We start from the raw sequence: 27,614 nt of genomic DNA, 5'->3' as shown, positions 1-27,614 counted from the left end.
CTGTGGCACTGCCTCGTGCGATACAGGCTGTGATTTTCCAATCAGGCTACATTAGTTCCTGCTCATCCCCACTGCCGCGAGGAGTTCTTATGAAAGTGACGGGTTGCAGAATATGGGCAGCAGTGCCACTGCAGTGCAGCACTAATGGAGGCAGCTGCATTGTCAGAGGGAGCGCCTTTTGGGTGTGATGTTAGATTTAATGAACCTCTACCTCGAAATGAAGAGTGTACAAAGAACAAAGAACAAAGAACAGTACAGCACAGGAAACAGGCCCTTCGGCCCTCCAAGCCTGTGCCGCTCCTTGGTCCAACTAGACCAATCGTTTGTATCCCTCCATTCCCAGGCTGCTCATGTGACTATCCAGGTAAGTCTTAAACGATGTCAGCGTGCCTGCCTCCACCACCCTACTTGGCAGAGCATTCCAGGCCCCCACCACCCTCTGTGTAAAAAACGTCCCTCTGATGTCTGTACGATGTGCTGATGACAGAAACATGTCATTTCATCTATTTCCTGCAATCTGTGCTATGCTAACACTCCACATACACCCAATCTTGTTTAGGGATAGATGATGGCCCAGTCAAAGTCAAATGACTTCAGTATTTGAATTTCAGCCAAAGTGGTCACCAGTACAAGGCGAAAGGCCTCTGAGGCCCTGTACATCTCTTGATTCACTTAATTCCAGTGGACTCTTTGGCAGAGGTTCAGGGGCCTACTAAAATGAGGCAACTGAACTTAAGGCCGGAAAATCGGGTACAAATCCCAATTTTACTCAAGTGAAAGACCTCGGCCTTTTCTGGTCTCATCCCAAGTCGTTAGAACTAACATTAAGCATTGGCTATGCCCTTACTGCAGGAGGACGATACCTGGAGACAAGCCAGTCTAGGTAGGCTTCAGTGCACGATATGCCAAGATTGTCAAGCAAGCTTAGAAATAAATCACATGCACATACCATCTGAATTATGACAACGGGAAGCCTAAAAAAACATAATGGGTGGGGAGTATTTCTATAATTATAAGTTTCATATCTGGCTTCTCTGCAGGGCTTAAATGCTCACAAGTCATGGGGGAATGTCTGACATGTCTAAAGAATACAAAAAACATACCAATGGCTAAACACACTTCAAGTAACCACTCAAAAATATTTCTACATTCAAAGTCCATTTCCATATTGGGAAAATCCTCTTTCATAAAAATAACAGGAGCCAATCACATCCCATCCTTCAAAAAAATTAGAAAGCCTCTGGATATCTCAACACTTCACCACTTCCCTCACACACCGGCTTATTTCAGGGACTCACAGAATCCCTACAGTGCAGAAGGAGACCATTCGGCCCATCGAGTCTGCATCAAACACAATTCCACCCAGGCACTATTCCCATAACCCCACATATTTACTCTGCTAATCTCCCTGACATTAAGGGTCAGGTTAGCATAGCCAATCAACCGCACCTCCTTGGACTGTGGGAGGAAACCGGAGCACCCGGAGGTAACCCATGCAGACATGGAGAGTAAGTGTAAACACCACACAGACAGCGACCCGAGGCCGGAATTGAACCCGGGTCCCTGGCGCTGCGAGGCAGCAGTGCTAACTACTGTGCCACCGTGCCGACTCCTGGAAAAAGAATGTTAAAATTCAAGGCCTCTTCTTCTCTGAACGTCTGTCCATTTTATTTTCTCTAAGCACTCAAACACCTTACTTTCTCTGCAGTGAAGGATTTCTTTTTTCCAAATTGGTTAAGACTGGTTAAGTATAGAAAGTTATGAGGGACGTAAATAGGAAGAAACTTTTCCCCCCAGTAGAGGGGTCGATAGCCAGGGGACATAGATTTAAGGTAAGAGGCAGGAGAGGGGAGTTGACGAAAAACCTTTTCACCCAGAAGGTGGAGGGAATCTGGAACTCGCTGCCTGAAAGGGTGGTGGAGGCGGGAACCTCCACAACATTTTAGGAACATTTAGGTGAGCATTTGAAATGCCATAGCCACAAGGCTACAAACCAAGTGCTGGAAAATGGCACTAGAATTGATAGGTGTTTGATGGTCGGCAGACAGAATGGGCCGAAGGGTATCTTTCTGTGCTGTAAAACACTATGGTTGGAATTTTCCACCTGTTCGTGCCCTGCCGTCGCTGTGATCGAGGACGGGGAATTTGGCGCTCAGGCAAATCTCCGTTCACTGCAGCAGGACCAGAAAATCCCACTGGCATGAACGGCTAGAAAATTCCATCCTATAACCTTATAACTCAAGGGGACCAAGTTTAACCGAGCCCACCTGTTGGAAAGCTATGTTAGATTGACACTACATCCAATTTTACTTGCTGTTAAAGTTGAGGTACAGCCACACAGGCATTTTGGCAACAGTCATTAAACTCTGATCACTGTGGCAGAGAAACTAACTCCCCCTCCCCACACCCTCTCCACCCCACACCGTCTTCACCATTGACAGATAAGGTAAACAATTTTCAAGTCAATGTTCATCCCTCGGCTGAAAATGAGAACCCCTTTATTATAGAAACCCTACAGTACAGAAAGAGGCCATTCAGCCCATCGAGTCTGCACCGACCACAATCCCACCCAGGCCCTACCCCATATCCCTACATATTTACCCACTAATCCCTCTAACCTACGCATCTCAGGACACTAAGGGCAATTTTTAGCATGGCCAATCAACCTAACCCGCACGTCTTTGGACTGTGGGAGGAAACTGGAGCACCCGGAGGCAACCCACGCAGACATGAGGAGAATGTGCAAACTCCGCACAGACAGTGACCCAAGCCGGGAATCGAACCCAGGTCCCTGGAGCTGTGAAGCAGCAGTGCTAACCACTGTGCTGCCCAAGTTAGCTTACATCATCAGACAAAAGGCCTTTGAAGTTCAAACTAAAAACAAAACACGTGAAGTGATTCATTTTGATAGAAAGGACTTGGAGAGACAAAATGAAATAGGGGACACAAGTTTAAAGGGAGTGCAGAGGGATTGGGTGGATATGTGCATAAGTTATTGAAGGTGGCAGGACAGGTTGAGAGCCCAGTTAATAAAGCATATAGTACACTGGGTTTTATTAATAGGGGCATGGAGTACAGAGTACAAGGGCAAAGAGTTTATGCTGAACTGGGATAAGTCACCAGTTTGGCCTCAACTGGTATAGTGTGTCCAGTTTTGGAAATAGCACTTTACGAAAGATGTGAAGGCATTGGAGAGGGTTCAGAAAAGATTGACAAGAATGGTTCCGGGTGAGGAATCTCAGTTATAAAGAGAGATTGGGGAAGTTAGGACTGTCTTTCTTAGAGAAAAGAAGGCTGAGAGGAAATTTGAAAGATATATTCAAAATTATGAGGGGTCTGGAAGAGGGAGAAACTGTTCCTACTTGTGAAAGGATTAAGAATCAGAGGGCATACATTTAAAGTAATTAATGAAAGAGGCAAAATGATGAGGAATCTTTACATGCAGTGAGTGGTTCGGATTTGGAATGTGATGCGCGATTAATTCACTCGGGAGGCTGGATCGTACCCGGGAAATAAAGGCTTTTGTTAGCAACAAGAATGGAGCATACTGCTTAACAATACAATCCCAGACTAAAGGGTCACTAGGAAGTGCAGTGACCTTTATACTCCTATAGGAAGGGGGAGCCAACCGGAGTGTACCACAGAACAATACCAACAGGTGGAACACCCCAACCCTAACCCCAACAGTAACAAGAGTAACATATGTACAAGTACCCATAGTGGTAACCATCTATGGTTCACCACAGAATGCTTTGCCCAAGATTGTGTGGAGTCAGGTTCAATTGAAGCATCCAAAGAAAATTAGATTGTTATCTGAAAAGGAAGAACGGGCAGGGTTACAGGGAGAAGGCGGGCGAATGGCACTCGGTGAGGCGCTTAACTGGAGAGCCAGTGCAGACACAATGGACCAAGTGGCTTCCTTCAGCACTGTAACAAATCTGTGATTCTGTGGGTGGAATTTTCCATTCTGGAGACTAAGTCCAGTGGCGGATGGAAATGTTGGCCTTGTTCCCATTGGGCGATGGGGCGGATGAACACACACGATCTTCTGCTTTTCAGCTCATTAGTTGTGTCTTAGTGAGGAGCTTGGTGAATCTTGTGATGGGGTGGACAGGAGTCATGGGGGCAAAGATCCTTACACCAAATTTGAAGGGTATCCGGGCAGACATCCACTCATTGCAGACCAGGAGCTCCACACGACTCCGACAGAGCTCATACTGCAGAAGCTGGAAAATGTGAACATCCACACTCTGGGACATAGGAGGGCACCTCTGGCATTTCCTTTTCCTCATGTCGAGCTAAGAACACAGCTGGCAATTCGCCCCAGTCACACATTAACCCTTGCTCTGCCGGACACCCTTATACTCCACCTTCCCCATCAAATCTTTACCCAACATATATTTACTAAACAATCTGCTTTACATGCTAGACCATGTTACTTTCACATTTGGAGGGAGATCAGACTCAGTTGTTTTGGGCAAACTTTCTCGGTTTGGAGGTAACATTGTAGTATCTGGCAATGTTTCTGGCAATGTGGGTGTCACCAGTTGGTTTTGCTCTTTACTATCCTTGACTTGCATCTCCCTATAATCGACAATCCGGCATCTTTGATCAGATCCCATGGGCTTATCCTTCTGAAAAGATTGTTCACTCATTTCTTTGATAGAATGAACTCGGATTCTCTTTTTCTGTGAGTCTGCTGTGTTCTCCATGGAATTTTATAATTCAAAAAAACTGAATCTTTATTTCCACTTTTTTCACAATTTCACCCCAATATTTGTTTACCCTTATTTTTCAGCATTTGAATCTTATCATTCAGCTCAGCCACTGCTCCGCTGTGGTTCAGTTCTCTTTGTTTCAGGTACTATGCATCCTTGAACATTGTATATGGGGCAGAAGGAGGGGGGATTCAGAGATCAGAGGCCTGAGGGATCTTAAGCCAGAGTGTGGACGGGGTTTGATTTGATTTATTACTGTCACATGTATTAGTATACATATATATAGTGAATAGTACATATAGTGAAAAGTATTGTTTCTTGCACGCTATACAAAGCATACCGTTCATAGAGAAGGAAGGGAGAGAGTGCAGAATGTAGTGTTACAGTCATAGCTAGGGTGTAGGGAAAGATCAACTTAATATGAGGTAGGCCCATTCAAACGTCTGATGGCAGCAGGGGGTCCACGTAGGATGACATCGGAAGGGTTGGAGCAGGATATCTGATTGTATGGGTGCATGAGGTTGACAGGGCTTTTATACTGAATCCAGCTTTGCTCTGGCTGTCAGCTTTCCCAAGGCTTGCATTGACAAAAACAGAACCAGTGCCCAAATTCCTTGTGACAGCTTAGCATTTTTCTTTGATTTTGATGATCAGCTGAAGAATAGATTGGGTGGCAGGATGTGGTGTCAGGCAGGTAGTCAGGCAACCAGGTGACATGATCAGAAGCACTGACAGAAAGATGGGCGCTGACTAAAATCAGCATCGACTGCCTGTCTGAGGCCCCCATTGCAAGTGTTTTGCGAGCGATACCAGCTAATTTCAGACCTACATGCAGCCAAATGGCCTCCTTAAACACACTTTGGCCACTGCAGCTTTTAAAAAATTCATTCATGGAATCTGGGTAACAGTGGCTAGTCCAGCATTCATTGCCAATTACTAGTTGCCCTTAATGGTGATGAGCTGTCTTTTTGAACCATTGAAGTCCCTGTGGTGTGGGTACATCCACAGTGCTGTTAGGGAGGGAGTTCCAGGATTTTGACCCAGCAACAGTGAGGGAACGGCAATATATTTTCCAAGTCAGGATGGTGAGTGACTTGGCAGAGAACCTCCAGGTGGTGGTGTTGAAAATGTATATAAATCATCTTTAAAAATAAAATTCCTGAGACACACTGGCTTAAAAGTGATTTTCAAAAGCATACTTCCTTCCACAAATCCTAAGCTTTTCAGTTTCTTCATCCCGTGCAACATTTTACAACAGGCGCTCCATTCTTCGAGCGTTTTAAGTACTGATATATCACAGAACAAGGCCATTTCTCTCTTGTCTTCTGCTTGGGACAGTAAAAAAATGTCTGCTTAATGTCACCGCGGGAAAATGCAAAATGCCTGGGAATGAGAGGGACTAAGATTTGGAGAGAACTGTACATTCCTATCCAACAGTTCCCACACATAAATGCACTCTGCCATTCAACTGAAATATCCCCCTTCAGCAATGAAGTAACAATTGCAGAATTAAGTTACTATTTATAATTCAACTGCCAGTTGCCAGTTACTGAATTATTTGGGTCAGTGGCAGTGTTGAACAAAAGACTGATCTTGTGTCCTGTGAATTACAACTGAATAAGGCCATTTAGATGCCCAGAAGAACATTTACCCAAATGCATGCTGAATCGAAACTAAATATGACACTCTGGAACAACCTTGCTGAGTGCATTCCATAATTGCAAACTGATAGCCAGCAATAAAGAGCAAAACAGTGAGGACTATTTGAAAAATGTCTCTCCTATTTCTGTCAATAAATCAATGATCCTTTATCTCTTATCCATAGCTTCATTGAGTAAGATAAATTCCTTCTAAGGGAGGATAGTGAAGATTAAGATTTACGCCATGCTCTGTTTATCAAGCTACAAGCTCTGCAGAGTTTAATTTTTAGGTTACGGAAGAGCTTCTTGTCTAAATGTAGTGTCTTTGCTTTATAATGTTAGATGGATTGAATAGCACTAACTGTTGTTTAATAATTTTAAAAAAGGTTTTGTGACAAAGCAAAGGCCAAAACGGAAATGGCTTCGCAAAATAGGCGGGAGTTTACAGCCTCGCTCGTCCCGAAACCGTAAAATCCCAGGACCTTTCCAAGGTCTGTCCCTGACAAGCTCCAATTCCCATGGCGGGCAGGACAGTAAAACTCCGGCCAATATCTTTTCCTTTATTATCTGAAGTGTCACCGAAAGGGTGCTCTAAGATAAATCAATTCCTTTAAGACAGGGACCAGGAGGGAATCAAGATTTTTTTTAACATAATGAGTTAGGAACAGTGGAGCAGGAGTGGGTTATGATCGGGAATGTTCTCCCTTAGAGGATGGAGAAAGCAGATACGACAATAATGCTCAAAAGGCAATTAGATAAATACTAGAAAAGGATAAATGTTCATATGGATTTTAGCAAGGCGTTCGATAAGGTCCCCCATGCAAGGCTTCCAGAAAAAGTGAGAGGGCATGGGATCCAAGGTGCTGCTGCTCTGTGGATCCAGAACTGGATTGCCCAAAGGAGGCAGAGTGTGTGTATAGATGGGTCTTTTTCTAAATGGAGGTCGGTCACCAGTGGTGTGCCTCAGGGATCTGTTCTGGGACCCTTGCTGTTTGTCATTTTCATAAATGACCTGGATGAGGAAGTGGAGGGATGGGTTGGTAAGTTTGCCGACGACACGAAGGTTGGTGGGGTTGTGGATAGTCTGGAGGGATGTCAGAAGTTACAGAGGGACATAGATAGGATGCAAGACTGGGTGGAGAAGTGGCAGGTGGACTTCAATCCAGATAAATGTGTAGTGGTCCATTTTGGCAGGTCAAGTGGGATAAAGGAGTACAATATAAAGGGAAAGACTCTTAGTACTGTAGAGGATCAGAAGGACCTTGGGGTCCGGGTCCATAGGACTCTAAAATCGGTCCCGCAGGTGGAGGAGGTGGTTAAGAAGGCGTATCGTGTGCTGGCCTTTATCAATCGAGGGATTGAGTTTAGGAGTCCGGGGATAATGATGCAGCTATATAAGACCTTCATCAGACCCCACTTGGAGTACTGTGCTCAGTTCTGGTCACCTCATTACAGGAAGGATGTGGAAAAGATGGAAAGGGTGCAGAGGTGATTTACAAGGATGTTGCCTGGATTGAGTGGCATGCCTTATGAGGATAGGCTGAGGGAACTCGGTCTTTTCTCCTTGGAGAGACGTAGGATGAGAGGAGACCTAATAGAGGTATATAAGATAGATCGGGTGGACTCTCAGAGGCTTTTTCCCAGGGCGGAAATGGCTGCTACAAGAGGACACAGGTTTAAGGTGCTGGGGGGTAGGTACAGGGGAAATGTTAGGGGTAAGTTTTTCACACAGAGGGTGGTGGGTGAGTGGAATCGGCTGCCGTCAGTGGTGGTGGAGGCAAACTCAATAGGGTCTTTTAAGAGACTCCTGGATGAGTACATGGGACTTAATAGGATGGAGGGTTATAGGTAGGCCTAAAAGGTAGGGATATGTTCGGCGCAACTTGTGGGGCCAAAGGGCCTGTTTGTGCTATAGTTTTTCTATGTTCGATGCGATGAGGAAGCAGCAGGGAAGTGAGATTAATTGGATAACATTGACACATTCCTGATAAAGTCTGCCGATGCCTACGTAATAAAAACAGCAAATGCTGGATAAACTCACCGGGTCTGGCAGCTTCTGTGGAGAGAGAAACAGAGTTCGTGAGTGGAATTTTCCCATCCCGCCGCCACAGGAATCGTAGTGAGTGGGACAGGACGATGCAAAGGTCTGTTGACCTCGGGCAGGATTTTCCAGTCTCGGGGCGAGCGCAGCCAGAAAGTCTCGCCCACTGTTTCGAGTCTCATCTCGCGCTTCGACAGAACAGTTTTGCAGAAGGTTCATATGGACTCAAAACGTTGACTCTGTTTCTCTCTCCACAGATGTTGCCAGACCCTCTGGGTTTATCCGGCATTTTCCGCTTTCCAGCATTCACTTTTATATGCTCATTGTATATGCGTGGCTCTGATCAACAAATGAACCCAAGAGAAATTGTGGATGTAATTGTGTTTGTTCTAAATAATACGCCAAGCTGAAGGACCAAGAGCCATTGCGCAAGGCCCCAGAGATGAATACATGAGTCATGAAGCAGTGATTAGCTGAGGTCATGCTTTGGTTTGTGAGCGCTGAAGATTGTAGGCCAAGGAAGTGTTGAGGGAATTCCAGAGTTTGCAGCGTTGGGCTCCTGGGAAAGAAAAATAGGAAGTGATGTGATGTCTTTTGATTTTACTCAAGTGGAGATATAGGGGGAAAATCCCCCATCCTGCCCGCCACGGGAATCGTAGTGGGCAGGGGGTGGACCACACAAAAGTCCATTGACCTTGGGTGGGATTTTCCGGCTTTGGAGCGAGCACGGCCGGAGAATCCCACCCATAGTTTGCAGGATGAAATGGTTCATGTTGGAAAAAGAAACTGGAAAATCATTGAGGTGAATGCTGGCTTATTTTTTTTAAGCAAGATATTAATTTTGATAAAAATAGAAAATGAGCCATAGGAAAAGTTGTCATGGAGAATAAGCGAGAGAGGGAGGGATTGAAGACTAGAGGTCCCCAAAGGATTGCTGGTGTTTCTCAGAGGCACAAGTGAGATGCTTAAAGACTCATCTTGGAGGGGATGCAGTACTTAAGTCTGGAATAGAGATGGGTTGTACAGAGAGTAAATAGTTACTGAGGGTGAAAAAAATATTTGGCACAAAAGGGAAAACCACAGGTTAGTAAATATCGTGAGGCCAAGAATATTGAAGAAATGAAGGAGTAAGGGTGGAGTCATCAGAGGTAAGATTCTGTACCCGAGATTAAACTCGTGAAAGACACAAAGAAACAAAGTAAATTTTCCATTTGCACGTTTTTGGTGTGGAACCGCCTGGGATTGCAAATCAGGAAATTGTGCAAACACAGCCCACAATTTTCTTTCCAATAATTTTAAATGGATGTAAAAATCATGGGTTGTCTACACGATTTACTGCTGCAAACTCCCAGTGGACAATGCTCCGTGCCAGGATCTTGCAAGTGGAAAACTGACCCCTGTGTCTTTGCAGAATGTGAAGCAACAAGTTTTTCTTCCCTTTATTGAAGGACATGGAAGAGGTGCAGCGTCACAGCTGCTGTTCTGCAAGAGGACTGGAGCTTGGGTTGTAAGGCACACAACCTTCCAAGTTGTCATTCAGAGATTGGGAAGACTTATGATGAGTGGAGCTGACAATTACTATTGAGTGGAACAGAGCATAAAGCCCTGCTTTTTGGGGAGGGAGGATGGGGTTGCAGTGCTGGGGGGGGGGGCGGGGGGGCGGTCCTGGAGCGACTGAAATAAGATCCAGTGGATGAGGTATGAATTGTAGCATAGGTGAAGTCATTTAAGGAGAAACTGAATAGACATGAATGCAACTTTGTTAGAATGCCACACAATAATAATTTTTCTTGCGTCCAACATTCAGGCCAAGCCATGTCCAAGCCAACAAATCCATATTTGAATAACCAATGCCAAAAATGTGGTCCAATGGTTGCCGGTACTTTGTCCAGAATAAACTTCTCTTAAGAATGGTCTTTCAGTTTACCTTCATGGAACAATTCCCATTTTAAAAAAAGGCTTGGTTCGCTTGCTTCCCACCACCAGGCAAAGGCAGTGCAATCACTGCACCCTTCGCCTGTCCAATACATCATCTTTTATGGAAAATGAATGCTGATTTATTCTGACCCCCTCGGATGGGGGAGTTATCCTGTCTGTAGCATTTGAGTAGACGAGACCAATCTTTCACAGAATTTGCGGGGGGAGATTTTCCGACCTCGGCCTGCATTGTGCCAATCCCGGAAAATAGCTTGCAGGCCGAAAAATTGGTTTTGCGCCCAGCGCCAAACAGTTTGCAATCGTCCCGATCCCTTTCGAATGGTGCAAACCAGATCATGTCCAGAAAGGGCACGAGCTCGATTAGCATATTTAAAGTAGTATTTAAATATGCTTAGCCAGTTCGACACAGGATTCTCCCAGCTCCCAGGATCTTCTGACCTCCGGGCAATGCGCAAGAATGGTGAGAATCACGACTGGTCTCCATCAGCAGAGACTAGGCGCAATGGTCACACCGGGAGAGGGGCTCAGGGGCCATTGAAGGTCCCAGGGGCCATTGAAGGTCCCAGGTGGTCAGAGGTATGGACAGTGCCCATCATCTGACCTGATTTATTATTGTCACATGTATTGGGAAAAGTATTGTTTCTTGCACACTTTCCAGACAAAGCATACCGTTCATAGAGAAGGAAAAGAGAGAGTGCAAAATGTAGTGTTACAGACATAGCTAGAGTGTAGAGAAAAATCAACTTAATATCAGGTAGGTCCATTCAAAAATCTGATGGCAGCAGGGAAGAAGCTGTCCTTGAGTTGGTTGGTACGTGTTCACAGACTTTTGTATCTTTTTCCCGAAGGAAGAAGATGAAAGAGAGAATGTCCGGAGTGCGTGGGGTCCTAGATTATGCTGGCTGCATTTCCAAGGCAGCAGGAAGTGTAGACAGAGTCAATGGATGGGAGGCTGGTTTGCGTGATGGACTGGGTTTGGTTCATGATCCTTTGTAGTTTTTTGCGGTCTTGGACAGAGACATCAGGCAGTACGTAGGTGGCATTGCCCACCAGACACCCTGCAGTGCCAGTTAGGTGTGTGGCCTAAGTGCGGTCTCTGATGTGGGGGGCAGTAATGGGGCTGCTGAGCTGGGGGTTGCGCGGGGAAGGGTCGTGCAGGTTTGGATGATGAAGGGGGGCGTGATGCAGGGGGTGCGTCGGGTGGGGGGGGGGGGTGCGTATGTCAGGGATCAGGCAGAAAGGCCCATTGGAAGGGCCCCAGTGCCCATGTTGGGGAGGGGGTGATAGAACATGCCGCCGCCGATGGGGGTTTGCTGATGTCCGTGGGGGAGTGGGGTCTGCTGCTGCACTGAGAGATTGGGGCGCCTTTGCGAAATGGCGCATGAGCACTTTGCAGGCAGGCTCACCGGCTTGTTTAGGCTCAGCAACTCCCCCCCCCCCCCCCCCCCCGACCACCACCACCCCAGGACCAGTGTGGAGCCCACCACTCTCCCAAAAAGTGACTGAGGGCAGGAATTTCCAGCCACACTCACCCCAAAGCCGGAACATTCCGTCCAAGGTCAATGGACTTCTGCATGGTCTGTGCCCTATCTGCTACAATTCCTGTGGTGGGCGGGATGGTAAAATTCCACCGAGTGTCGGATGAATGCGGTGCGGAGTGCGGCCAACGACCATCGCGGATCGCTCCGGTATTATCACCGTTATGACATTTAGTTATTTTTTTAAGGAAAATTCTGTCGTACAAGAATGAAAGGTGATCTCACTAAAAATTCTGAAGGGGCTCAACAAACTTGATGCGGGAAGAATGTTTCCCCAGGCTGGGGAGTATCGAGCTGGGGTTCACACTCTCAGAATAAAGGGTCGCTATTAGACTGAGACAAGGATTATGAATGTTCTGGATTTTTCTACACCAGAAGGCTGGAGATGTTCAGTCATTGGGCATATTCAGGACATAGATTGACAGACTGTTGTTCTCTAAAGGGATAGTGAGGGATGGTGGATATGAGGTAAAAGATCAGCCATGATCTTACCGAATGGCAGTGCAGGCTGGAAAGAATGAACGGCCTACCCCATTCCCATTTCTCACGTTCTTATGATGATGCGGCATTAGTGACCTCAAAGTAATGTCCAAACTATCATATTAGCTCTGGGGAAATGGAAGAAAATTGCACTAAGGAACAGGAAATAATTGTATAATGGTTTGGGACATTATTAATGAACCCAAATCAGAAATTAAAGCAAAGATTAATCTCTAATTTTTTTTTCAGCTAACGCCTTTGAAAGCAACATCCACCTTTTCCTGACAGCCTTCATTGTTTCATGCCCATTGGATGGTTTGGATAAAAATTGCAAGATAAAGAGCTTTTTGGCTGTCAAATGGCCAAAAGTTTAGGAAACATGCTCATAGGATGACACAATCCCTGCAGTGCGAAAGGAGACCATTTGGCCCATCGAGCCTGCACCGACAACAATCCCACCCAGGCCCTATCCCCATAACCCTACGTATTTACCCTGACTCTAAGGGGCAATTTAACATGGCCAATTTACCTAACCTGCACATCTTTGGACTGAGAGAGAATTCTGGAGCACCCGGAGGAAACCCACGCAGACACAGTGAGAACGTGCAAACTCCACACAGACAGTCAAGGCCGGAGTTGAAGCTGGGTCCCTGCCGCCGTGAGTCCCTGCACAGTATCTGGATTGACTCCAATAAAGATTTACTTTGAAAGACAGGTTCACCGGGGGTAAATAGAGAAGGGTCTGTAAATTACCTGACAGATTCCGCTGATGCACATGTTCAGAGATTCTGTGTTGCATCGGGTACCATCCAGTACTTTTGGCGATAACTCCACAATCAATGACGTTCCCCGGGCCTTACACTTCAGTGCACATGGAGCTTCATGGTCATTGTAGAGGGGAATCCACTCGTAATACTGTCCCTGGTATTTCACATCATTGTGCGCGGAGCACTGCTGATGTCTGAAGTCACCAGCCTCTGGGGGACACTCCTGAAGCAGAGATAAAAATGAAATACGAACGTGAGAAAGATCAAAGTTACTGGACTCTGTCCTTCACCGTGTGTTTTTACTGCACGCAGAAATCAACAATATGTCAGCCATGAACTGACGCTGTGGGAGGTTACAATGCAAAAGCTGAATCTAACATTGAGGAACCTAGTCAACGGGCCAAGGCCCAAGTTGCAAATCGGCTTTAAGGTTGAGGTGCACCAGAAAAGTGATTTAATGGTACATAAATAAACGAAGTATGCTGGGCTGAAACTGTGTCCACACACACATACAGAGTAAAAATGCAATATTGGCAGAAAACACTGCTTTTGAAAGATGTAGCATTATAGGACGACAGGTTTTGGGACTATAGACAACTCGAGCCCAGTCTGTGTGTAGATCCTTCTCAAAGTTATCCTTTAAAGCAGAGCTTCCCAGACTTTTTCCTACGGTGATGCCCCCCATAGTGAAAACCTGGAGGGTGTGAGAGTTGTTGACCAGAGAGGGGCATGGAGTTTATATGCTGCCAGGATTGCAAGGAAAAAGCATGGGTTAACTGTCTGAGATTCATCGCTCCCTGTTTTTGAGGACTATCTCATTTTGATCCCAATCTGCTTGAATAATGCTGAGTAACAATCAAAAACGACAAAGAACATTAAACTACACAACCAACACTGAAGAATGCAAGTCAGAAGATGTCCTGATCAAATGGCACAGTGCTCTGGTTAGACTATGTGCTATCGGTACACATGGCTCAGTAATAGCACAATCACCTGAGTAAAAGTGTTGCAAGTTCATCGCAATCTAGCAACTTGCGCATTATCTAGGCTGACACTCAAGTGCCAGTCAATGACCATTGCCAATCTGAGAGAATCTATCCACTTCCCCTATATTTTCAAAAGCATTACCATCGCTGAATCCCCACTATCGACATCCTGGGGTTACCATTGACGAGAAACTGACTGGACCAGCCATATAAATACTGTGGCTACAAGAGCAGGTCAGAGGCTTAGAATCCTGTGGACGGTAACTCACCTCCTGACTTTCCAAAGCCTGTCCATCATCTGCAAGGCAAAAGTCAGGAGTGCGATGGTATAATCTCCACTTGCCTGGATGAATGCAACTCCAATAACACCCAAGAAGCTTGACACCATCCAGGACAAAGCAGCCTGCTGATTGACACCCCATCCACCACATAAACATTCACTCCCTCCACCACCGATGCACAGTGGCAGTTGTGTGCACCATTTACAAGATGCACTGCAGGAATTCACCAAGGTTCCTTCGACAGCGCCTTCCAAACCAGTGACATCTGCTACCCACAGGGACGGCAAATGCATGGGAACGCCATCACCTGCAAGTTCCCCACGAAGCCACACACCATCTTGACTTGGAAATACATCGCCGTTCCTTCACCGATACTGGGTCAAAATCCTGGAGCTCCCTCCCTAACAGCACTGTGGGTGTACCTACACCATATGGACTGCAGCAGTTCGAGAAGGCAGATCGCCACCACCTTCGCAAGGGCAATTAGGGGTGGACAATGAATGCTGGTCTACTAACACCCACATTCTGTGAAAAAATTAAAAGAAAATTTGGACATGCTGTCATGTGAACGAGATGCTTCACTGAGGCCCAATTTGCCCTCGTGGGTGGCTGTAAAAGATCTCCTGGCACGAATAGAAGAAAAATCTTGAAATCTTCCTGGCATCCTGGCCAATATTTATCCCTCAAACAGCATCAATAAAGCAGTTAATCTGGTTATTATCACATTGTTGTATGTGGGACCTTGCTGTGCACAAATTGGCAGCCATTATTTGAACATTATTTGATTTATTATTGTCTCATGTATTAGTATACAGTGTAAAGTATTGTTTCTTGCGTGCTATACAGACAAAAAGGAGGGAGTGCAGAATGTAATGTTACAGTCATAGCTAGGGTGTAGAGAAAGATCAATTTTGTGTGAGGTAGGTCCATTCAAAAGTCTTATAGCAGTCGGGAAGAAGCTGTTCTGGAGTCGGTTGGTACATGACCTCAGACTTTTATATCTTTTTCCCGACGGAAGAAGGTGGAAGAGAATATGTCCGGGGTGCGTGGGGTCCTTAATTATGCTGGCTGCTTTGCCGAGGCAGTGGGAAGTGTAGACAGAGTCAATGGATGGGAGTCTGGTTTGAGTGATGGATTGGGCTTCATTCACGACCCTTTGTAGTCTCTTGCGGTCTTGGGCAGAGCAGGAGCCATACCAAGCTGTGATACAACCGGAAAGAATGCTTTCTACGGTGCATCTGTAAAAGTTGGTGAGAATTGTTACGGACAAGGCAAATTCCTTAGCCTTCTGAGAAAGTCGAGGTGTTGGTGGGCTTTCTTAACGATAGTGTCGGCATGGGGGGACGCGGACAGGTTGTTGGTGATCTGGACACCAAAGAACTTGAAGCTCTCGACCATTTCTACTTTGTCCCAATTGATGTAGACAGGGGCATGTTCTCCACTCCACTTCCTGAAGTCGATGACTATCTCCTTCATTTTGTTGACATTGAGGGAGAGATTATTGTTGCCGCACCAGTTTACCAGACTCTCTATCTCATTCCTGTACTCTGTCGCGTCATTGTTTGAGATCCGACCCACTACGGTGGTAACTTCAGCAAACTTGAAAATCGAATTGGAGGGGGACAATTACAACAATGATGATTTGAGGAAAGTACTTCATTGTCTGTAAAGTGCTTTGGGTGTCCATTTGGAATGCAGTCATGAAAGGGGCCATAAAAGCATAAGTTTATCTTTTATTCTTGCACCAATCACACATGCTAGATTTGATTGTGTATGCTATGCTTAAAGGTAAAGTGCAACCATTAATATCAATTTACAACACAAAGAAATGTCCCTCCTTGGGCATGACGTAAGAGTTATTAAAATTAGCGACAAATGATTAGGATCTTGACTGGTGTCAAAAATCATCTGTAAAGGGTTTACACAGTGCCTGATGCAGCTGCTGGATACAATTGGAAACAAACTCATGAAGGCTACTATACAATTGAAATAGGTAAGCTGGATGTATTACAATGTGTACCCCCTAACTGGGAAAGAAATAGATCAGAGAATAGTGGCCGTGTGGCCAGCACTGCATCCCTGGGCTGGTAACATATCGGAGATATGTTGCACATTTAGTCCCAAGACTTCCACTAAAGATTATGTTGTGGGCAAGAATGACAAGCCTCCATCTGCGTAGGTATGAGACTAGAATGATGGTACTTACTATCCGGACACTGGCTGGGATTTGCGCAATGTTAACTTGTCTGCTCTAATTGATAAACCTGCTGATGTTTGTGTGTAGTAATGTGGCCCACTGAGGGGGATGGGGGGAGGTGAGGCGGAGGGGGGGAGGTGAGGCGGAGGGGGGGAGGTGAGGCGGAGGGGGGGAGGTGAGGCGGAGTGGGGGAGGTGAGGAGGAATGGGGGAAGTGGGGGGGGGAGAGTGGGGCAGGTTGGGGGGAGAGTGGGGCAGGTGGGGGGGGAGAGTGGGGCAGGTGGGGGGGGAGAGTGGGGCAGGTTGGGGGGGAGAGTGGGGCAGGTTGGGGGGGAGAGTGGGGCAGGTTGGGGGGGAGAGTGGGGCAGGTTGGGGGGGAGAGTGGGGCAGGTTGGGGGGGAGAGTGGGGCAGGTGGGGGGGGAGTGGGGCAGGTGGGGGGGGAGTGGGGCAGGTGGGGGGGGAGTGGGGCAGGTGGGGGGGGAGTGGGGCAGGTGGGGGGGGGAGTGGGGCAGGTGGGGGGGGAGTGGGGCAGGTGGGGGGGGAGTGGGGCAGGTGGGGGGGGAGTGGGGCAGGTGGGGGGGGAGTGGGGCAGGTGGGGGGGGAGTGGGGCAGGTGGGGGGGGGAGTGGGGCAGGTGGGGGGGGAGTGGGGCAGGTGGGGGGGGAGTGGGGCAGGTGGGGGGGGAGTGGGGCAGGTGGGGGGGGAGTGGGGCAGGTGGGGGGGGAGTGGGGCAGGTGGGGGGGAGTGGGGCAGGTGGGGGGGGAGTGGGGCAGGTGGGGGGGGGAGTGGGGCAGGTGGAGGGGGGAGTGGGGCAGGTGGGGGGGGAGTGGGGCAGGTGGCGGGGGGAGTGGGGCAGGTGGGGGGGGAGTGGGGCACGTGGGAGGGGAGTGGGGCAGGTGGGGGGGGGAGTGGGACAGGTGGGGGGGGAGTGGGACAGGTGGGGGGGGGAGTGGGACAGGTGGGAGGGGGAGTGGGGCAGGTGGGGGGGGGAATGGAGCAGGTGTGGGTGAGTGGGGCAGGTGGGGGGGAGTGGGGCAGGTGGGGGGGGGGAGTGGGGGGGAGTGGGGCAGGTGGGGGGGCAGTGGGGCAGGTGGGGGGGGCAGTGGGGCAGGTGGGGGGGGAGTGGGGCAGGTGGGGGGGGAGTGGGGCAGTTGGGGGGGGAGTGGGGCAGTTGGGGGGGGAGTGGGGCAGGTGGGGGGGGAGTGGGGCAGGTGGGGGGGGGGGGGTGGGGGAGGTCGGCTTTCCCAAGGGCCACGGGATTGGCAAGTACCCTATGGATTATCCCGGCAGAGAGCTGAGCTAATCGGCAGGAGGGCACGTACCGTGGTCAAGGAGGGACTCTCAGTGGGAGGCGGGGAGCCGAGTAGAGCAGTCACATTGTAATTTAGTCTGACCTTCTTGTACATATATTATTCTTCGTTTGACAATAAAGCCTTTGTTGATTCAAGCCACTTTGAAGCGCCCTCGATCTATTACATTGGCGACGAGGCAAAACATTGAAGTCGTCAGGGATCACAGTGTCTAACTAGAGGGGGAAGAGACTTAAGCATTAAGAATATGAAGAAGTAAGGTACATTAACTTAGCACCAAGCCTAAATCAGAAAATTCAAGCCATTTGACCCCGAGATAGACATCTGGAGACAATACATAGAAAGGCTGCATTGCTCGTTTGTCACGAATGAAATAATCACTGAAGAAAAGCAAAAGGTTATTTTGCTCATAGTCTGCAGCTCACAGACTTACAGCTTAGTGAGAACCTAAACATCGCCAGTTGCTCCAGACACAGACTGTGGAACTGGTCAAAAATCATTTTAATCCTCGTCCCTCAATCATTATGCTGAAATATTTTATACGGCAATCCCTGAGCCATTGGAGACAGTCTCAGGCTTCGTGGATAGACTCAGGGGATTGGCAAAACACTGTGAATTCAGCCCAGCATTAATAGAAATGTTGAGGGACAGAATGGTCTGTGGTATAAACAGCTTAATAATACAAAAGAAAATTAATGGCAGAGACCAAAATCACCTTCGAAAAAGCTGTGAAACAGGCACAGGCAACTGAATGTGCAGAGCAGGGCGTAAACGAGTTGCAAGGTTTACAAGACATGCCAAACAAGGTGAAGCGGGAAACAACTGTGGTGCAAAACAGCCCAGGAGCGGGTGTAACAGTGCCCGATAGAAAAGGTGCAACAGTGAGGGCTGAAGTGTGTTTTCATTGTGGGGGAAAACACTCCCTGGTGGCACAGTGGTTAGCACTGCCGCCTCACAGCATCAGGGACCTGTTCGATTCCCGTCTGTGCGGAGTCTGCACGTTCTCCCCGTGTCTGCGTGGGTTTCCTCCGGGTGCTCCAGTTTCCTCCCACAATCTGAAAGACGTGCGGGTTAGGTGCACTGGTCGTGCTAAACTCTCCCTCAGTGTACCCGAACAGGCGCCGGAGTGTGGCGACTAGGGCATTTTCTCAGTAACTGCATTGCAGTGTTAATGTAAGTCTACTTGTGATACTAATAAAAAATCTCCCAAGAAATGTGTTGGTGCAAGAACTGTGTGTGCTTCAGGTGTAACAATAAAGGTCACTCAAAAGTGTGGTGTAGAGCAAAGCAACCAGTACAGTCAGCGCGAAAGAAAGACAGCCACTATTAGCTTAACTCCCTTAAACAATCTGGATGAGGTGCCCGGCAAGGGATCCAAGTCATTCACCCTAGACCAGGTCCAACTAAACAAAGTGCCCACGATGGAGATAACTTTACTGGTAAATGGCAAAGCACTCAAAATGGAAATCGATAGAGGGGCGGTGGCCACAGTTAAAGGGGAACAGGCACATTTTGTTATCTTCAAAAAGAACTCTAACCATTAAGACCAAGTCAGGTGGCATTTTGTCCACATACACCGGAGAGACACTGCAGACTTTAGGTGCGGCAGCAGTGACAGCAACATATCAGAACCAGACAGCGAAGCTGCCTTTCTTGGCAATCAAGGGTCACAGACCTTGTTTAGTGGGGTGTGATTGGTTAAAACGATACAGCTAAACAGGTTGGACATTTTAAATCTGAGGGATGGAGGTTTCCAGGAGCTGCTGTATGAATATTCCGTGGTCTTCCAAGACAAATTAGAATGTACAAGAGGAATTAAAGCTAAAATCTATCTGGATCAAGAAGCGACGTCCACATTCCTTTGGCCTGCCCAGTGCCTAATGCCCTTCATCAGAAGATGGAAATCGAGCTCAGGAGACTGGAAGATTGAAGTATCATAAAGCCCGTAAAATTCACCGAATGGGCTGCACCCATAGTCCCCATTTTAAACTGGATTGGACAGTAAGAATTTGCAGGGATTATTAATTAACTGTCAATAGAGGAACACAGATAGACAGGCATCCCATACCCAGAATTGAAGATCTCTACACTAAACTAGCAGGAGGTGGAAAGTTTACTGAATTGGACCTCAGCCGTGCCTATCAGCAGCTGGAGTTGGATGAGGACTCGCAAAAGGTGGTGACCATCAACACGCACGAGGGTTTGTACCAGTATACAAGGTTGCCTTTTGGGGTCTCAGCAGCCTGTGCTATTTTCCAGCGTACGATGGAGCCTCCCTTGTGAGACATCCCCAGTGGAATGGTTTATCTGGATGATGCACTGATCACTGGTACCTTGCCTGAAGAACACCAAATATGGAAATGGGGAGAGGAACAAAAGGAAACCTTCAGAAAAGTTAAACAGGCTCTGCTGTCGCCTGGCTTGTTGATGCATTTCAACCCAAACAAACTCCTGGTAGTTAGCTGCCACGCTTCATCGGATGGAGTGGGAGCGATTATGTCCCACTGGATGGCGCAAAAAGGCCAATTACCTTCACTTCTAGAATGCTGTCTGATGTGGAGAGGAAATACTCCCAAATTGACAAGGAAAGCTTGGCTGTCATCTATGCAGTCAAGAGATCCATCAGTATATTTTTGGCCAACATTTCTGGTGGCACAGTGGTTAGCACTGCTGCCTCACATCACCAGGGACCCGGGTTCAATTCCAGCCTCGGGTCACCGTCTGTGTGGAGTTTGCACATTCTACCAGTGTCTGCGTGGGCTTCCTCCGGGTGCTCCGGTTTCCTCCCACAGTCCAAAGAGGTGCGGTTAGGTTGATTGGCCGTGCTAAATTGACCCTAGCGTCGGGGGATTTGCAGGGTAAATATGTGGGTTTGCGGGAATAGGGCCTGGGTGGGATTGTGGTTGGTACAGACTCAATGGGCCGAATGGCCTCCTTCTGCACTGTAGGGATTCTATGGAATTCTATGATTTTTCAATCGTCTCAGACCACAAACCACTGTTCAGAGAAGATAAAGCAGTGCCACCAATTGCCTCTGGAAGGGCGCAGAGATAGGCTCTTTTGTTACCAACTGACAGTTACACAACTTAGCATCACTCTGGAATGCAGATATCATACGCAGATGCACTGAGCCAGTTGCCTTTGCCACAAACAGTAGCATCACCACCGGTTCCACAAGAGATAATACTGGCACTTCATTTGGTAGAGACCTTGCCAAACTTGGCAAAGCATGGAACGTTATGGACAGAAAAAGAGCATGTGTTGGCGAAAGTAAAGAGGATGGTCAAGAAAAGGGTGATGATATGAGAAGTCAGAGTTATCAAAACCCTACCAAAGATAAAGGTTGGAAATAACCTATGAAGACAGACTGGGGTGTTACTCTGGGAGCGAGAGTTATAAACTCACCCCAAGGGAGATGACTCCTGTCGCAAGAATTGCATGACTCTCATCCAGGTCAAAGTAGAATGAAAGCCGTAGCCAGGAGTATGTGTGGTGGCCAGGCATTGATAAGGAAATAGAATCGATAGTTAGTCAATGTCCTAATTTCGAAGCTCAACATGCTTTACCACCATCATTGCATCCATGGGATTGGCCTAACTGACCATAGACGAGGCTACGGATAGATTTTGCTGGGCCATTTATGGGTCATATGATTCTTATACCAGTAGACGTACATTCCAAGTAGTTAGATGTGCCGTTGATGAAGTCCACAACAGCCACCATTGACATGTTAAGGAAGATATTGGTCATCCATGGCATTCCAGAAGTGGTTGTGTCGGACAATGGCACATCATTCACGGTGGAAGAATTCCAAAAATTTCTCAAGTCCAATGGCATTTACCATGCAAGTTCAGCACCGTACCACCCAGCATCAAGTGGGCTGGCAGTGCGTGAGGTACAAACATTTAAGTAATCAGTGAAAAAACAGGTGGACAGGCCCCTATCTTTATGTGTAGCCAGTTTTCTACGATCACATGGCACCACCCCAAATATGACCACAGGGGTTACGTCAGCAGAGTTACTGATGGGACATATTTAAAGTTTATTTATTAGTCACAAGTAGGCTTACACTAACAATGCAACTAAGTTACTGTGGAAATCCCCTTGTCGCCACACTCCAGCGCCTGTTCGGGTACACTGAGGGAGAATTTAGCATGGCCAATTCACCTAACCTGCACATCTTTGGACTGTGGGAGGAAACCGGAGCATCTGGAGGAAACCCACGCAGACACAGGGAGAATGTGCAAACTCCACACAGACAGTGACCCAAGCCGGGAATCGAACCCGGGTCTCTGGCGCTGTGAGGCAGCAGTGCTCACCACTGTGCCACCCCGTTTAAGAACACAATTGGACATGATATTCCCTAATTTGGTGGGGAGGATAGAGACTAGCTTCCCAGCAGGAAAATCATGATTCAGGAAGAAAAGCAACCTGTTTCAAGTGGAGAATGCAGTCTTGGTTAGAGATTTCGCAGAGGCCCGGCATGGGTGGCTGGTAAAATAGTGGAGAGAACAGGATCGGTCTCCAACAAGGCTGCAGGCTTAGGACAAATGTGGATCATCTGAGGAGGAGAGCAGTACTGGACACAGGAGATCCATGGGTGGCCCTTGCAGATAGTTTGAGGATGCCAGGGCTGGTCACTGGGATTTTGGTTGAGAATGTGGGGCTGGAGTAACTGATGGTTGTGGAGATTGGGAAGCCAGAAGCTGCTGAAGAGGCACTAAATCTGGGATTAATGAGCCTGCCTTTTTTGTCTGTCCTGTCTGGCCCTTAAAATTTTAAAGAACATACCACTGAACTGAGGTGCTCTACCAGAGCGCAGAATTCTCCAGACTGATTCAAGCTTTGATGAATTTTCCAGTGGTTTTTCCTGTTACCCTTTTTATCTAGAGCCCATTGCGCGCCTTACTAATCCGGTTCTTCATTCCTCCAAAGCTGTATTTTGGATTTTAGGGGGAAGGAATTTAGTAGCTTGACTCTGTAAGGGGGGGAATTTCCTGAGGGTTATGTGATCGGGTGTTATGTGATGTGTTATGGGGCGGCACGGTAACACAGTGGTTAGCACTGCTGCTTCACAGCTCCAGGGTCCCCGGGTTCGATTCCTGGCTGTCTGTGTGGAGTTTGCACATTCTCCTCGTGTCTGCGTGGGTTTCCTCCAGGTGCTCCGGTTTCCTCCCACAGTCCAAAGATGTGCGGGTTAGGTTGCTTGGCCAGGTTTAAAAAAAAATTGCCCCTTAGTGTCCTGAGATGCGTAGGTTAGAGGGATTAGCGGGTAAATATATGGGGGTAGGGCCTGGGTGGGATTGTGGTCGGTGCAGACTCGATGGGCCGAATGGCCTCCTCCTGCACTGTAGGGTTTCTATGATTCTATGATCGAGGAAGCTAAGCCAATCTGCAGGAGGGCGTGTACCATGGGTCGAGGAGGGACTCGCAGTTGGAGCCAGGGAGTGGAACAGAGCAGTCACATTGTAATCAAATCTGACCTAGCTTTCTACATATTATTCTTCTTTGGACAATAATGCCTTTCATTGTTTGAAGCCATATTGAATCGTCCTCGATCTATTACATTGTGAATTTAAAGTTCCGCAAAGTTAGGATTGTTTTCACTGGAAAGACAGAGGCCGAGGGGAGACCTGATAGAGGTCTACAAAATTATGAGAGGCATCGACAGGGTGGATAGTCAGAGGCTTTTATCCTAGGGTGGAAGTGTCAATTACAAGGGGACACAGGTTCAAGGTGAGAGGAGGAAGCTTAAGGGAGATATGCAGTTTTTCACACAGAGTTGTGGGTACCTGGAACGCGCTGCCAGAGGAGGTGGTGGAAGCAGACACATTAGCATCATTTAAGAGGCATCTGGATGGGTACATGAATAAGGAACAAATAGAGAGATATGGACTGAGTAAGGGCAGAAGATTTTTGTTAGATTAGTTGGGGCATCATGATCGACAAAGGCTTGGAGGGCCGAAGGGCCTGTTCCTGTGCTGTACTTTTCTTTGTTCTTTGTTCCACTATTAATGTTACAGTTTCTAATGCTTTTGGCCTTCCATCTTGCAAGTGTCATGTTTTAATTTATAATACTCTGAACAGCTGATAAAGGTTGTTCCTGAACCTGCTGCAAATGATTTGCACTCAAGAATCTCTGTATCAAAGAACACTTTTGGCTTGTTGCGGTGAGGAGACATTACATTTAAGAGATTTATGGGTGGGCAAATCCATTTTCTCCAGATAACGTTGAACGTGAAAGCACATCACAACAATACAAAAAACCAGGAGTAGGAGGAGGCCACTCGGCCCCTCGATCCTGCTCCACCATTCGATAAGATCATTGCGGTCTGATTGTGACCTCAGACTTCATTTTCCTGCCAGCCTCCTCATTAACCTTTTAAATCAATCACCTCTCTAACTCAGCCTTGAATATATTCCATGACCCAGCCTTCACTGCTCCCTGGGGGGATGGGGGGTGGGGGAGAGGGAGAAGGAGGCCATTCAATCCATCGAGCCTGCATTGACAACAATAACACCCTAGTCCCGTAACCCCATGTATTTATCCTGCTAATCCCCCTGACGTAGCATGGCCAATCAACCTAACCCGCACATCTTGGGTGGCACGGTAGCACAGTGGTTAGCACTGCTGCTTCACAGCTCCAGGGACCTGGGTTCGATTCCCGGCTCGGGTCACTGTCTGTGTGGAGTTTGCACATTCTCCTCGTGTCTGCGTGGGTTTCCTCCGGGTGCTCCGGTTTCCTCCCACAGTCCAAAGACGTGCGGGTTAGGTTGATTGGCCATGCTAAGATTGCCCTTAGTGTCCTGGGATGCATAGGTTAGAGGGATTAGTGGGTAAAATATGTAAAGATATGGGGGTAGGACCTGGGTGGGATTGTAGTCGGTGCAGACTCGATGGGCCGAATGGCCTCTCTCTGTGCTGTAGGGTTTCTAAGATTCTAAGATCTTTGGGCTGTGGGAAGAAGCCCACGCAGATACGGGGAGAATGTGCAAACTCCACACAGTCACCCGAGGCCGGAATTGAACACAAGTCCCTGGCGCTGTGAGGCAGCACTGTGCCACTGTGCCACCTGTAAAGGCCTAAGGGCCCTCTGAGAGAAAAGAATTCCCCTCATCTCAGTCTAAACTGGGAGACGCCTAATTTTTAAACATGGGATGTTCCCATGTTCTAGACTGCTCCACGCAGGGAATCAAGTTAGAATCATAGAAATAGAAACCCTACAGTGCAGAAGGAGGCCATTCGGCCCATCGAGTCTGCACCGACCACAATCCCACCCAGGCCCTACCCCCACATATTTACCTGCTAATCCCTCTAACCTACGCATCTCAGGACTCTAAGGGGCAATTTTTAACCTGGCCAATCAACCTAACCCGCACATCTTTGGACTGTGGGAGGAAACTGGAGCACCCGGAGGAAACCCACGCAGACATGAGGAGAATGTGCAAACTCCACACAGACAGTGACCCGAGCCGGGAATCGAACCCAGGACCCTGGAGCTGTGAAGCAGCAGTGCTAACCACTGTGCTACCGTGCCGCCCTAGGTTAGTATCTTAGTATCCAAAATCCTAGGTTAGTAACTTAGTATCCAAAATCATTTATTGTTTATTTCCTCTGATGTGGCAGATTAACTGCTTGATTTCTTGGAGATTAAGATCTACCAAATATTGTTCTGTGACAGTACCACATAATTTGATCGCTCCCTGAAAAGGGTCTATGACGATGCACGTCTGAGAAATGTCTGTGCTCCCCACACATTTCTATAAGAAGATATGTGCACCACCACCTTCTCAAGGGCAACTAGGGATGGACAGTAAATGCTGGCCAGCCAGTGTCACCCACTGTGGTGAACCATTATTGGTTCCCACTAGGTAGTGCTGAGCCATGGTCTGGCCAGTACTACGAGTCTGTAGATATGTTACTGTTGGGGTTAGGGTTGGGCTGTTCTACCTGTTAATATAGTTGTGATGGTATACCCCAGTCGGCTCCGCCTCCTGGGAGAGGTATAAAGGTCACTGCTCTGCCTGGTGACCCTTTAGTCTGGGATCGTGTACTGTATATGGTAGCTCTGTTATTGTTGGCAATAAAAGCCTTTATTTCCCGAGTACATCACGCCTCTCGTGTGTGATATCGCGCATCACCCACGTCCCACGAATGAATTTTTTTTAAAACTACACGCGGACTGGGGGGGGTTGTGCACATCTTATACTGACAAAATGGTCATCTGGTTAAGCAGTTATCTGACTGTTTTTTTGAGATGGGTCACTGGTGGTGCCTTAGCTTTAGGAAACTTGTATGAATCCCAATTTTAAGCGAGCATACAAATTGTGCATTCTCATAACTGGTTTAAAAATAACAATTGGCCAAGGTTTAATGATTTAGTGTGCTGTATGTGCAAGGAGGAAATCCAACCCACAACTTAAGAAGCCCAAGATAGTGTACTACTTCCAATCAAACCCAATCCAACAAGAATGCCGATAATATGGCAAGAATAATTATGAAGATTAATGATAAAAGCCTTCGTTGGAGAATTATCTAATTGGAAGTAGCATATTGTGAGCTTAAAGGAAATATTCTATAAAATATCAGATAAGTCAATGAATGAATCATCACAATATTAATACTTTTAATATTAATGCTTATTAATCTGATACTTTTCAACAGAATTCTATTAATATCTGCCTAAAAGAGTCTCATCCATCCACTGCTGGTATTAACCCAGTTAATACTGGGGACTTACCATGTGGGATACAGGACAATTAAAATTGTGCAGGGTTGCTGAGGGAATTATTCCAGGAGTGTCCTCTTTAAAAGGCCCTCAATGCCTGAACAAGGAACTTGACATTGGGAAGGGGAACTACCCGAGAACCTTATCACCCTTCCCTTGTTCAGGCTGATGGCCATCATTCCTTCCCATCGGACATTCACGCTGTGAGGCCTTCCCACTACCACTCAGCTGTGGCCTGGGATCCCAAGATGACACCAGGCCTTGGATGGGTGTCATCCTGGCAGCAGTCACTGCCTCATAGAATCCCTACAGTGCAGAAGGAGGCCATTCAGCCATTCAGGTCTATACCGACCCGCTGACAGAGTATCTTACCCAGGCCCTTTCCCCCACCCTATCCCCGTAACCATTAAACAATTAATTAAACCATTTTTATGTTCCTGGTGGCGCTTACCATGGCTAATCCATCTAACCTACAGATCTTTGGACTGTGGGAGGAAATTGGAGCACCCCCGCACAGATACGGGGAGAATGTGCAAACTCCAGACAGACAATCAGCCCAGGCCGGAATTGAACCCAGGTCCCTGGCGCTGAGAGGCAGCAGTGCCAACCACTGTACCATCGTGCCTCCCTGCTGGCAGAGCCATTCAATAGAGCTGCCAGCTTCTGATTGGCCAGCAGCTCTTGGTGGCAGGACTTCTGCTCCCAGGGTCTTTGACCAGGGGAAGGCATACTGCCGTCCAGTTAAGTGCCTGAGTGGCACTTTATTCAATGGGCCTTCCTTAAAAGAGGTATCACCGGGCTCTCACCAGCTCTCCAGCAACTGGCAAGACCTCCATTGCCACGATAAAATACCACGCCTAATCTCAAATTGAGACCTAAATGTCAGCGAAACACTCATTGCCTTTTGAATTCTTGGACACCCTTTCCACCTGAAAAGCCACACTCTCCAGTTTTGGTTCCACCGACAATCTAGATCACACAATTCCTTGG

The 27,614-nt window shown here is 47.5% G+C and overlaps 1 protein-coding gene across 1 annotated transcript in view; it reads right to left on the bottom strand.

The window, feature by feature from the left end:
- adamtsl3 (ADAMTS-like 3) overlaps positions 1-27,614 on the bottom strand; it is a 605,457-nt gene that overhangs the window by 267,988 nt on the left and 309,855 nt on the right. Inside the window, exon 6 of the mRNA XM_078241545.1 lies at positions 13,109-13,345. Within this exon, the coding sequence (XP_078097671.1) occupies positions 13,109-13,345 (237 nt within the window). The remainder of the gene's footprint in view (positions 1-13,108; positions 13,346-27,614) is intronic.

Source organism: Mustelus asterias, chromosome 24, assembly GCF_964213995.1.
Source record: "Mustelus asterias chromosome 24, sMusAst1.hap1.1, whole genome shotgun sequence".
In the NCBI taxonomy this organism is placed as follows: Eukaryota; Metazoa; Chordata; class Chondrichthyes; order Carcharhiniformes; family Triakidae; genus Mustelus; species Mustelus asterias.
The sequence above is the reverse complement of the archived record's forward strand: the minus strand, read 5'-3'. Positions and strand labels throughout refer to the sequence as shown.